Below are 11,465 nucleotides of genomic sequence, written 5' to 3' on the forward strand. Positions count from 1 at the left end.
TTATCAGTGTGTTATCACAGCCTGTTATCAGTGTGTTATCAGTGTGTTATCACAGCCTGTTATCAGTGTGTTATCACAGCCTGTCATCACAGTGTGTTATCAGTGTGTTATCACAGCGTGTTATCACAGCCTGTCATCACAGTGTGTTATCACAGCCTGTCATCACAGTGTGTTATCACAGCCTGTCATCACAGTGTGTTATCACAGCCTGATATCACAGCCTGTTATCACAGCCTGATATCACAGCCTGTTATCAGTGTGTTATCACAGCCTGATATCACAGCCTGATATCACAGCCTGTTATCACAGCCTGATATCACAGCCTGTTATCAGTGTGTTATCACAGCCTGTTATCAGTGTGTCATCACAGCCTGTCATCACAGTGTGTTATCACAGCCTGATATCACAGCCTGATATCACAGCCTGATATCACAGCCTGTTATCACAGCCTGATACCACAGCCTGTTATCACAGCAGTGTCTCTGAGCACAGATGAAGCTTCATGTTGTTGTTGTCTTCACAGTCAGTCTGTCGTCTCCTCTGGACAAATGGGATGATGTGAACCTGGACGTGGAGGACGGAGGACGCAGGAGATACGAGAAGAGATGCACTTCCCACCACTCCTCCAGTGAACTGCTGTGGTAATAACAACCATAACACACTGAGTGTGTGTAGTGATCACACAGTCCAGTTCATACCTGATGTAATCATCTCTATATGAAACTAACCCGTCCATCACTGAGACAAACAGACGCCATGTTTCTACTCAAAGACAGAAAGAAGTTCATGTTGAACATTTGCTGAATTCACAAGAAGGAACAAATAAGTCAGAATCAGTCAGAGACAGAGTTTCACACAGTTTATAAAGTGTCTCCAACTCAACAACTCACTAAAAGGACACATTTTGTCTGATGTCTGATTTCACCATCATGGTGGCAGTGCACGTTAACAGAATATTAATGTAGATTTCTGACCTCAGATTGTACAATATGCATTTGGAAATGGTCACAAAAATGTGAATTATTTGTATTTTGTAATTAAACAAACCCAATCTGGGGTAACTAAGAACACTGACTCACAGAAACACTACACTTCACTTCTGTCCACTTCTAACACTTTAAAATCAGGTTATCAGCTAAAATACACATATAGCAGTTCTCAGTTTATTTGATCGAATAAACACCTAAATTCTGCTTTAATTTGGTTTATTAATGATCAATAAGTAACAATAACAACGACAGTTGATCTGTATCTTATTGTATATCATCTGAAAAATTCTTCAAAGTTCATCTCGAGCGAGAAACAGAACAATTTAACTGTGACTCATATTTCATGACAACAGGGATAATTAATTCACTTTGATCTGAGAATGAACCAAAAACACCAACATACTCATCAAAACCTTTAATTGCCAAGCTGGACATTAAATAGAAAAATGCATAGCTCTGTCGATGCAACATCTTTTTCTCACATACAGAGTTCAGAACACTCGTCCAGCTTTTACAGAAATGTCATGGACCACGAGTTCTTTAAATTCAGGATAATTCAGCTGAAGTTCTGAATGAGTGTCGGTCCACAGCTCCAACACATCAGGTCTTTAATTTTCATCCATCGAGCACCAAACCTCTTTGAGTTTTTAACCACTTAAAGGTGCAGTAGAAACAAAGAAAATGTAAAATGCCAGATATTTGGGGTTTTTTAGCATCTGATTTTTTGCAAACTGAACATCTTTGTGTTTTCGCCTGATGTTTGTACTTAAACACGCAGCAGATTTATTTATTCTTTAAGGTACACTTAGACTCAAACTAAGGATTAATTAAATTAGTTCATTAATCTGTTATTTTCAGAGATGCTCAAATGCAACATTTATTCCACAAATATGGATTAAACCAGCTCAGCTCAACTGGAAGAAAACAGCATTTAATGAGCAGTGAAGACTTTTGGCTGATACCAGGTCAGTTGATAAAGAACATATTCATCAGATACTTTGTTTTTCATGAACTTTTAAAGTTTCATTCTCTGTTTTCAGAACAGACGACTTGTTTAGTCAATAAGATTTCTGTTTTTTAGCCCGAAACCACAAAAATATTCAGTTTTCAACCAAATCCAACAGAGACAAACTCGTTTTAGGAGCTCTTCATTGTGAAAATCTTTAGTTGGTGCGTCTGGTTCCACGTCCAGACTTTAACCAGCCGCTCACAGACGTTCACAGCTGAGTCTCAGTGTGTTTGCATAGTTTTGAATTTACAGCCAGAAATGAAGGACGACAGAAAGACGACGGACACAAACCCTGAAAACAAAGTGCAAAAAACCAAGCAACACCAAACAGAGTGCAGCCAGAGTCGGACAAACACCCAGAGGAAACACGCTCCGGCTGTTTGTCCGTCTGTGATGATAGAAATGCTTTTTAATGAACCAAACTGCTGTTTCTGCACATTTTAGCTCATCAGCTACAAATCATTTCAACATTTTATAAAATCATCGTCAGGTTTGAGATTCATTCACATCCTCACAGTCGAGACAAACACAAATTAATCTAGATGGGGCAGTGTGTTCAGTGTTAAATATCTGATAGCTGCTGCTGAATGTTTCAAAGGATAACTCAAAAGAAGAAGATCTGAATGGAAGCAGCAGAAGTGGGTCCAAACTCTGGTCCCCTTTAGTTCATTTAGTGTTCCTTATGAAACCAATATTTAGTCTTATTTAACAACTGAGTCCGACTAAACACCACTATTAAATGATGTGTACAGTCTCTCAAATGTATTTATTTCAGTAGTTTTATTTTTATGCTTCCCTGAAAATCGTTGAAAGCAAAATGTCAGACCGACCAGACTCCATCCACTTTGGCCAGTTTTACACCTAAATGTTGGACACGATGAATTTAATCAAAAGAAAATTATATTGTGATTATTTTGACAGATATTTCAGATGTGAGCTGCAATTTTAGTGAGAATTGTAGTTTTGCATTTTACTGAAAAAAAAAAAAAAAATCTAGTAAGATTGAGATTTCTTTTTTTAATCAGATAGGACCAGACTTCATTCAAAATTTGACCACTTTTAGACTATTTCATCTCAGCCGGGGATTATATTTCACTGAAGATAAATAAATAAATCATGAAAATGATGGCGGTGAGTTCTGCTGTGGTCAAACCAAACAAACTGTTCCCTTACGTCTGAGAACACGATTCATTTAATGGGGTGTTGCGGTCCTGTGGTTTGGATGTTGTAGTCGGCCATATTGCCATTTGGATAATATTTATAATACATGAAGACATCGCTGAAGTTTTTTCTTGTTACAAGTTTTTTTGTGTCTTAAACGAGCCAAAAAAGTGACTTCTGACCGAAACAATATCTGAACCATGTGATTTAGTTGTTCTGGTAAACACGTTGGGGGACGTTTGGTTGTTTGATCTGATGAGTAGTTAATGAGCTGAACCTGTGTGAGAACACGTGTGCGGCTGAGTGTCAGTTCCTGCAGCCGATCTCCTCCTTGTAGCGGGTCGTCAGCGTGTTGGCCTTGTGCGTCAGTTTGGACAGAACTGCGTGGAGTCCGTTCAGGTGGAAGTGAAACTCTTTCTCCAGGTCGTCGTCCTGCGCCGCCGGCCGCGACACCTCAGTCACGCCCGCCTTCTCCTTCCGCCGCTCTTCGCCCTGCAGGACGCCCCACTCGATGTCGTTGCGGATGGACTTGAGCAGCACGTACGAGCTGTACATGTCGCCGTCCTGGTGGAAGTAGGTGCTGCCGTTGGCGCCGTTGGCGGCGCTGCCGTTGGCGGCAGTCACCGCTTTCACGTCCTCGGTGTCGTCCAGCGGGACGTCCCGCAGCAGGCTTGGCACCATCACCGTCTGGTCCATGTTGTTGACGGCGCCGATGAAGCGGTTCATGGCGTTGAAGAGCGAGTTCTTCTGGTTGTAAGATTCAGATATCTGCATCATGGTGACGTCTTGTTTCACCGCTGTCACAGTCCGGGGCCAAACTTAGCCCGCTAATGCTCTTTAGAGGATTATATGAGGCTACAGTCAGATCCTGGGTCAGGTCTTAACGAGCTCCTGAGCTCTGAGAGCTGGACCAGGTCACACAGGTACACTCACCACGCCTCCATGGACCACCTGGTTAACCTGTCCCTGTTCCCCGAGAGTGTCCCTGTGAGGACGGAGGCGTCTCCTGCTGCAGGACGCCAGCCGACCGCTTCACCGCAGAATAACAGACGACCACCTGAAACACAACCACAGAAGAAGAGAGAGGCTGCTGACTGATGGCTTTAAACAAAGAGAAGAAGAAACATGTCTAACACTTCAGCAGAAACACTAACATCACACACACTGTGACCTCGATCAGTGAAGCTGTCGGCACCGAGCGTCTGCTCAGGGTTAGATGTTTTTAATCACGTAGCACCAGACTCCACTCAAAATCTGGCCCATTTTACACTCTGTTATCTCAGCCTAAACGATCAACAGCCAAATGTTTACATTGTCACTTTTTCTAGAACATCCTCCTCCTGTTTAATCACACAGGACCAGACTCCATTCAAAATGTGGCCAGTTTTAGACTCTTGTCAGGGAGATCATCTCAGCCTGGGAGTGAAACTTGGAGAGGATGGAGCCACACACACACACACACACACACACACACACACACACACACACACACACAGACACACACACACACACACACACACACAGCTCTGTTAGCTCAGCACGCTGAATGAGCTAAAGCGATTAGCAGACGAGCTAACGAGCTAACGGTGTTCTGGTTCCCGTTAGCATTAGCTGCACCGCCGGGATGCTAACACGTAGCTCGGAGCTAACTGTTGATGAGTAATTAGCAGCTATCTTAGCTTAGCTTAGCTTCGCTTAGCGGGTTCACAGGGATGAAGGCTGCTGGGTCCATTACCGGACACACCCATTCCTGAGCAGCCGGTCCACAGTCAGGAAACAGCAGAACGGTCCGCTTGTTTCCGGTTCTGCTGCAGCGGATTAACGCTGGTTAAACAGTTTAACTGTCCCGGTGACCCGGGACCGAGTCCGCCCAACACATCCCGTCCGGTCCGCCTCCCCGCAGCCTGACTCGGTACCGCAGCCTGACTCGGTACCGCAGCTGTCCTGTTCGGGCGGAGCCGGCTGAGCTCACCGTGTGTCGGCCGCTGCTCCTCGGTCGTGTCGGTGCGTGTTGCTGTGTCCGGGGCGGAGGTCCGGGCGGTCTGCGGTGCTGAGCCGGAGGACGGGCGGAGCCTGCCAGGAAGAGACCGAACCTCCGCGCACAGCCAATCACAGGCGGACAAGGCCATGTGACGTCACGCCGAACGTCGGGAGACGTCACAGTTCACGACACCAGCACCTGTTCGTTACAGGTGGTTTTAGTTTTAAATGTCGTTTTCTGACAAATCAATCGATCAATAATAAATAATAAATCAATAATGACACATTTTATGAGTGAGTCTGAGCTGCAGCGCCACCAACATGACGTCAGACAGTTTAACCTGCTCAACATTTCTTAAGTCATGTGATTAACTCATTTTAGCTCAGTATACCTACGATCACATTACTCACACTTGTATTGATTACAGAATCAAACACATTAACTAACTTATTCCTCCTGAATGTAAACATGTTTGTCACCACACCACATGATTTTACAGTGTTTTCAGCAGATTAATTACAGTTTGATTGGACTCATCAGAGAGGAAACAGACACTCCTGACAAATATAATTAAACACCGAGCCAGTCTGACCTCCAAACACACATTTATTCAGAACCACCTGCCAATAACATAAACTAAAACACATGAAACCATTTCCACTCAGCGTTCATGGAGCTGGTCTGGAGCTTTTTATATTTCCATGAGACAGAAACACGACAACATATAAACAGGACATGTTTCAGTTTGGCACCGTGACGTTATTATGAATGTATTTATGAATGTATCCACTGTAGTATCATTTATTGTGGACTTCTTCTGACCTGAAGCCTCACAGAGTGGAACCATCAGCCCACGAAGGTGGAAGAGTCAGAGAGCCACAGAACAAACAGGCTGAGGGACTCAACCAAGAACTACGATTAATACAAGAGGACGGGTGTGTGAGTGTGTGAGTGTGAGTGTGTGTGTGAGTGTGTGTGTGTGTGTGAGTGTGTGTGTGGGGGGGGGGTCTCCATGGTGACGAGCATTCTTGTCTATTTTCCTGTAAAAGAAGGAAAGAAAAGAAAAAGCAGTGGGAGTTGATGAAAAACAACATTGACAGTGTGTGTGTGAGTGTGTGTGTGAGTGAGTGTGTGTGTGGGTGTGTGGGTGTGTGTGTGGGTTGTTTGTGCGTTACCTGTCAAACCATCTCGTACTGGTTGGCGTTGATGAAGCGAGACAAGCAGCAGGCCAGAGACATCCCTATCAACTGAGACGAGATACAGGTGATTATGATGTCATAGCAGTGGCTAAAATGAATTGAGTCATACTGAGAAAAAAGTCGGATTTCTGAGAAAAAAGTTTGAATTTTAAGAAAAAAGTCGGAATTTTAAGAAAAAAGGTTAAATCTGACAAAGTTTGAACTTTAACAAAAAAGTTTGAATTTAACAAAAAAGTTTGAATTTTAAGAAAAATTAGGGAATTATAAAAAATATAAAAAAGTTTAATCTGAGAAAAAAAGTTGGAATTCTTAGAAAAAATCTGACTTTTAAGAAAAATGTCTACGAAAAAAGCCGAACCTGTGATAAAACTCGAATTCTGACAAAAAAGTCGAAATTTTAAGAAAAATGTTCGAATTCTAAGAAAAAAGTCGAAATTTTAAGAAAAAATTTAGAATTTTAAAGAAAAAATTAAATTTTAAAGAAAAAGTTTGAATTTTAAAGAAAAAGTCGGAATTCTCAGAAAAAAGTTTGAATTTTAAGAAAAAAGTTTGAATTTAACAAAAAGTAAAAGTCAAATTCTGACAAAAAAATCAGACTTTTAAGAAAAATGATAGAATTCTAAGAAAAAAGCCAAACCTGTGATAAAACTCGAATTCTGACAAAAAAGTTTGAATTTTAAAGAAAAAAATTTAATGTTTAAGAAAAAGTTTGACTGTAACAAAAAAGTTTGAATTTAACAAAAAAGTTGTAATTTTAAGAAAAAGTTTGAATTTTAACAAAAAAGTTTGAATTTAATAAAAAAGTCGGAATTTTAAGAACATTTTTAGAATTATAAAAAATATTAAAAAAAAGTTTAATCTGAGAAAAAAGTTTGAATTTTAAAGAAAAAAATTTAATTTTAAAGAAAAAAATTTAATTTTAAAGAAAAAGTTTGAATTTTAAAGATTCGGAATTCTTAGAAAAAAGTCGAATTCTAAGAAAAAAATCAGACTTTTAAGAAAAATGTCGGAATTCTAAAAAAAAAGTGAAATTCTAAGAAAAAAGTGAAATTCTAAGAAAAAAGTGAAATTCTAAGAAAAAAGTGAAATTCTGAGAAAAAAGTCGGAATTTTAAGAAAAAAAGTTGACTCCAACAAAAAAGTTGGAATTTTAAGAAAAATTTTGAATTTTAAAGAAAAAGTCGGAATTCTCAGAAAAAAGTTTGAATTTTAAGAAAAAAGTTTGAATTTAACAAAAAAGTAAAAGTCAAATTCTGACAAAAAAATCAGACTTTTAAGAAAAATGACAGAATTCTAGGAAAAAAGCCGAACCTGTAATAAAACTCGAATTCTGACAAAAAAGTTGGAATTTTAAGAAAAAAGTTTGAACTTTAAGAAAAAAATTTAATTTTAAAGAAAAAAAATAATTTTAAAGAAAAAAATGTAATTTCAAAGAAAAAGTTTGAATTTTAAAGAAAAAGTCGGAATTCTAAGAAAAAAGTGAAGAATTGTGAAATAAAAAGTCAGAACTTAATTTTTCTTTTACAGTGTACTCCTCCTCAGTATTACAGAGTAGTACAACTGGAACACCATGTGGTATTTGTAGTTTTCAGTTTAACTGAGTCCAGATGTTGTGTCGTACCTGAGAGAAGGCAATGCCGAAGGTAACTCCAGCGATGATTCCCATGTTGCTCTCGATGAAGGACGTCACCAACTCATAACAGCCCTGCAGATGCACGATTCATTCATTTATCTGCTCTTAATTGGGTGAGAATGACTTTATTTGACTTGGACCGTGAGGCCGTCAGTGTGTTTCCAACCTGGTTGTGGACTTTGCGAGCAGCCAGCGTTGCGTTCTTCAGGTCGGCCACACTGCAGTCGGAGAAAGTCACGCAGCAGCTGGCAGGAACTCCGCCGACCGGGAAATACACACTGCTGAACCAGCTGGTGTAGTTATAAACTCCACAGCAGTGTAACTACAGAGACAGACGGAAGTAGATTATCTGTAGGTGTTATTTAAGTTTTAGAGCTCATGTTCTCGCTGGTTGTGTTACAATTAAATGAAGCTTTGAAGGCAGCTGGTTGTTTTGTAACATCACAAACATAAATGTAAATAAATGTATCATCAGCGTAGAAACGGATCAGCGCCAGATCATCAATATAAAAAGAATAAATAGAAGTCTGAGTACATTTCGCTGTGGACAAAAAACAGCCTGTAAAAAAATTGATTTATCTTTTTTATCAACAAAGTTTTAACTTCATAATTCCTTTACATGCTAATGCTATGCTTTTTTTGTATTTTTATGATAACAAACTTTATTTTTGCAGCACTTTTCAAAACAAAGTTTGCTTTAACTTAAAATAAAGAGAGAGAGGTAAGAGACACTGACTCTGCGCTGAACGCCGTCCACAGCCAGACTCCTGTCATCACGTCCGTCATATCTCATCACTGCCTCGCTGTACGTCGTGAGGAATGTCCCTTTAATCTACACACATACACACACACACACACACACACACACACACACACACACACTCAGTATGCCGTCAGTATGTAAAGTGGTGTTTGTATAAAAATGTTGTGTGTCGTCTGAAATGACCTCGTGACGAAAGACAAATCCAGAGATTCCAGCGATGAGTTCGGTCATGAAGACCAGAGACAGAAACACAGCGTACTGCAGAGGTCAGAGGTCGGAGGTCAGAGGTCAGAGGTCGGGTTATACAACAGGTCATAAACATAAACAGATTCAGTGTTGTAAAAAGTACCCAAGTAATACTCGAATACAAGTGAAGATATGGTGTTAAAATATTACTTTGGTAAAGTTTCAGGTCACCCATATAAATAGTACTCGAGTAAAAGTCTTAAAGTATCTGATGTTAAATGTACTCAAGTATCAAAGTATCAGTAAAGTAACTGATCCATATATTTACTTGTGTATAAACTGTGAGTCAGCTGATCGTCACAATCACTGTTTTTATCTGATTGATGAGGAAATCAATTCATTTAAAAAAGTAATCTGTGAAGTAACTAGTAACTAAAGTAATGACCTAAATGTAGTGGAGAGGAAGTGTAACGTAACAGGAAATGGACCTCAGAGTTGTACTTGAGTCAGTGAGTTGATCTCTGTGAACTCAGCGCTGTATGATGATGGAGCACTGCTTGAGTCAGTGCAAATCTGAAGTACTTGTACTTTACTTGAGTACTTTCTTCTCATTCCACTTTCTTCTTCTACTCCACTACCTTTATCTGACGCCTTTAGTTACTTTACAAATTAATTACTTTTACTTTTAAAAGTTACTATTTTTACACAGAAAACATCTGAAGAGTTTAAACAATCTGATGTTTGCAGCTGAGTATTCGTCCATTTAAAGAAAACTAACAGACCAGCTTCAACATCCAGGGGCGCCCCCTGCAGGTGGCGAAGCAGCCGAACAGTCCGAACAGCACGATGGCGACTCCGGTGCCGGTGAGGACGTACGGACCGTTGGAGGGGCCGCTGGAGATCAGCAGCATGTAGGGGCCCAACATGAACCTCCACCACAACCCCACCGACAGCAGCACCACACCTGTCACCTGAGGGGAGGGGCTACAGGTCAGACTGGCAGCCAATCAGAACCTTTCCTGCTCTTTGTGTGTGTGTGTGTGTGTGTGTGTGTGTGTGTGTGTGTGTGTGTGTGAGTGAGTGTGTGTGAGACTCAGCATCACATGACTGTAATGAGCTCTGACAGCAACGTGACAAACTGACAAACAGACGACAAGAAGAGACGACGTCCTCACAGCACATCAACCCAGAACACACAGTACTCTGATTACAGCTGTAATCTGAAAGGAAACGAGTAACTAAAGCTGTCGTGGAGTAAAAAGTACAATATTTACCTCTGAGATGTAGTGGAATACAAGTGTGAAGTTACATAAAATGGAAATACTCCAGTAAAGCACCTTGAATTTGTACTGTTACAGTACTCGAATAAAAGTACTTAGTTACAAACACTGATAAATGATAATAATGTAGTGAAGGAAAAATCAAATACATTCTTTAGCTCCAGGCTAAGAGAGCTGTTAGCATCAGATCCAACTGTTCTTGGTTTAGTATAATTTGCTTTTATTTCCATATTAATGAAGCTGATATGTTGTTTAAATGTGACTGAACTGTGATTAAATACAGTAGAAATAAAACACAAATTAGAGTTAAATGATAATAAAACTTCAAATGTGTTAAAAAGTCTCAGTTTGTGTAGAAAAACACTTTCATTAATCTTCATGATGTAAAAAACAAAGACATTTATTAAAAAGGTGCGTTCAGTTGAAGACTGTTGGTATTAAAAGTGTTAAACGAGGTGGATGAGAAGAGTTTTGTCACCCAGAAGATGAAGGAGTAGAGCAGCAGCAGCGACTTCAGACAGAAGATCACCGGTTTAGTTTCCATCCTCCTCGGAGCCATGATCCAACTGACAGACCGGCGCCGCTCTGCCTTCAGGTCCGACTGTCTCTCCTAATGTCTCTCTGGAATCCACAACAAACTTCTTGTCATGAAATGAAACGATATGTGTTGCAAACTTGACACGACGACTGTACAAGAGTTCATGAACATGGGACGAAATCCCAAACGAAAATGGTGTAAAAACTGGACAAATGTCACAAAAATAAAACCATAAAAAGCTTCACAATTATGAAAAAATGGCACCGCGGCATAACAAAAATAATAAAATTGCCCCAAAATGTCACACAAATAAAACACAAGAATTGTAAATAGTCAACTATTTACTCGACTCCACCGGCTAATCATTTGAAGCGTTTTTATTAAATGCTAATTAAATATTTTTCTTAGCAGCCAGTTCAACAGAAGGTTTATTTTACAATATCAACATAAACTTCACAAACTATTCAAATAAAAGGGAATTTTCACAAAAAATGACGGAAAAAAGAACAGAAATGGAAAATAAATTACATAATTATGAAAAAGAAAAAAGGTGCTGCGAACAAACATTATTATTACAAAATGGTGTAAAAACTGCACAAAAAAGTAAATGCTCCAAAAATAGCACAAATATGGAATAGATCAGAAATAGTTAAAAGAAAACTTACAGTTATGGTCCAGATGTTTAATTAAATATCACAGAAAATGGCAACAGAAAAAAAACAAAAAA

At 39.6% G+C, this 11,465-nt stretch overlaps 2 protein-coding genes across 2 annotated transcripts; both read right to left on the reverse strand.

Annotated features, from left to right (window-relative positions):
- Nucleotides 1-844: 844 nt before the first annotated feature.
- LOC141020340 (mid1-interacting protein 1-B-like) lies at nucleotides 845-5,256 on the reverse strand. The gene is made up of 2 exons (XM_073495381.1): nucleotides 5,132-5,256; nucleotides 845-4,216 (listed from the first exon to the last, which is right to left on the reverse strand). The coding sequence occupies exon 2, from the start codon at nucleotides 3,934-3,936 to the stop codon at nucleotides 3,466-3,468; it is 471 nt and encodes a 156-aa protein (XP_073351482.1). The 5' UTR covers nucleotides 3,937-4,216; nucleotides 5,132-5,256; the 3' UTR covers nucleotides 845-3,465.
- An 867-nt stretch (nucleotides 5,257-6,123) lies between these two features.
- On the reverse strand, nucleotides 6,124-10,814 carry LOC140992291 (tetraspanin-7-like). Its single transcript, XM_073462594.1, has 8 exons — nucleotides 10,679-10,814; nucleotides 9,703-9,891; nucleotides 8,918-8,992; nucleotides 8,708-8,803; nucleotides 8,138-8,293; nucleotides 7,960-8,043; nucleotides 6,316-6,387; nucleotides 6,124-6,180 (listed from the first exon to the last, which is right to left on the reverse strand). The coding sequence occupies exons 1-7, from the start codon at nucleotides 10,757-10,759 to the stop codon at nucleotides 6,319-6,321; spliced, it is 750 nt and encodes a 249-aa protein (XP_073318695.1). The 5' UTR covers nucleotides 10,760-10,814; the 3' UTR covers nucleotides 6,124-6,180; nucleotides 6,316-6,318.
- Nucleotides 10,815-11,465: the final 651 nt, after the last annotated feature.

The sequence above is a fragment of the Pagrus major genome, chromosome 24 (assembly GCF_040436345.1).
Source record: "Pagrus major chromosome 24, Pma_NU_1.0".
Classification (NCBI taxonomy): domain Eukaryota; kingdom Metazoa; phylum Chordata; class Actinopteri; order Spariformes; family Sparidae; genus Pagrus; species Pagrus major.

Bases quoted from the DNA above. Each gene is read 5' to 3' on its own strand.
- LOC141020340 (XM_073495381.1), bottom strand. From the start codon at position 3,936: ATGATGCAGATATCTGAATCTTACAACCAGAAGAACTCGCTCTTCAAC.
- LOC140992291 (XM_073462594.1), bottom strand. From the start codon at position 10,759: ATGGCTCCGAGGAGGATGGAAACTAAACCGGTGATCTTCTGTCTGAAG. The intron at 8,804-8,917 runs GTCATTTCAGAC...GTATGTGTGTAG, and splicing joins GATTTGTCTTTCGTCACGAG to ATTAAAGGGACATTCCTCAC. The intron at 8,294-8,707 runs GTCAGTGTCTCT...CTGTCTCTGTAG, and splicing joins TGGACGGCGTTCAGCGCAGA to TTACACTGCTGTGGAGTTTA.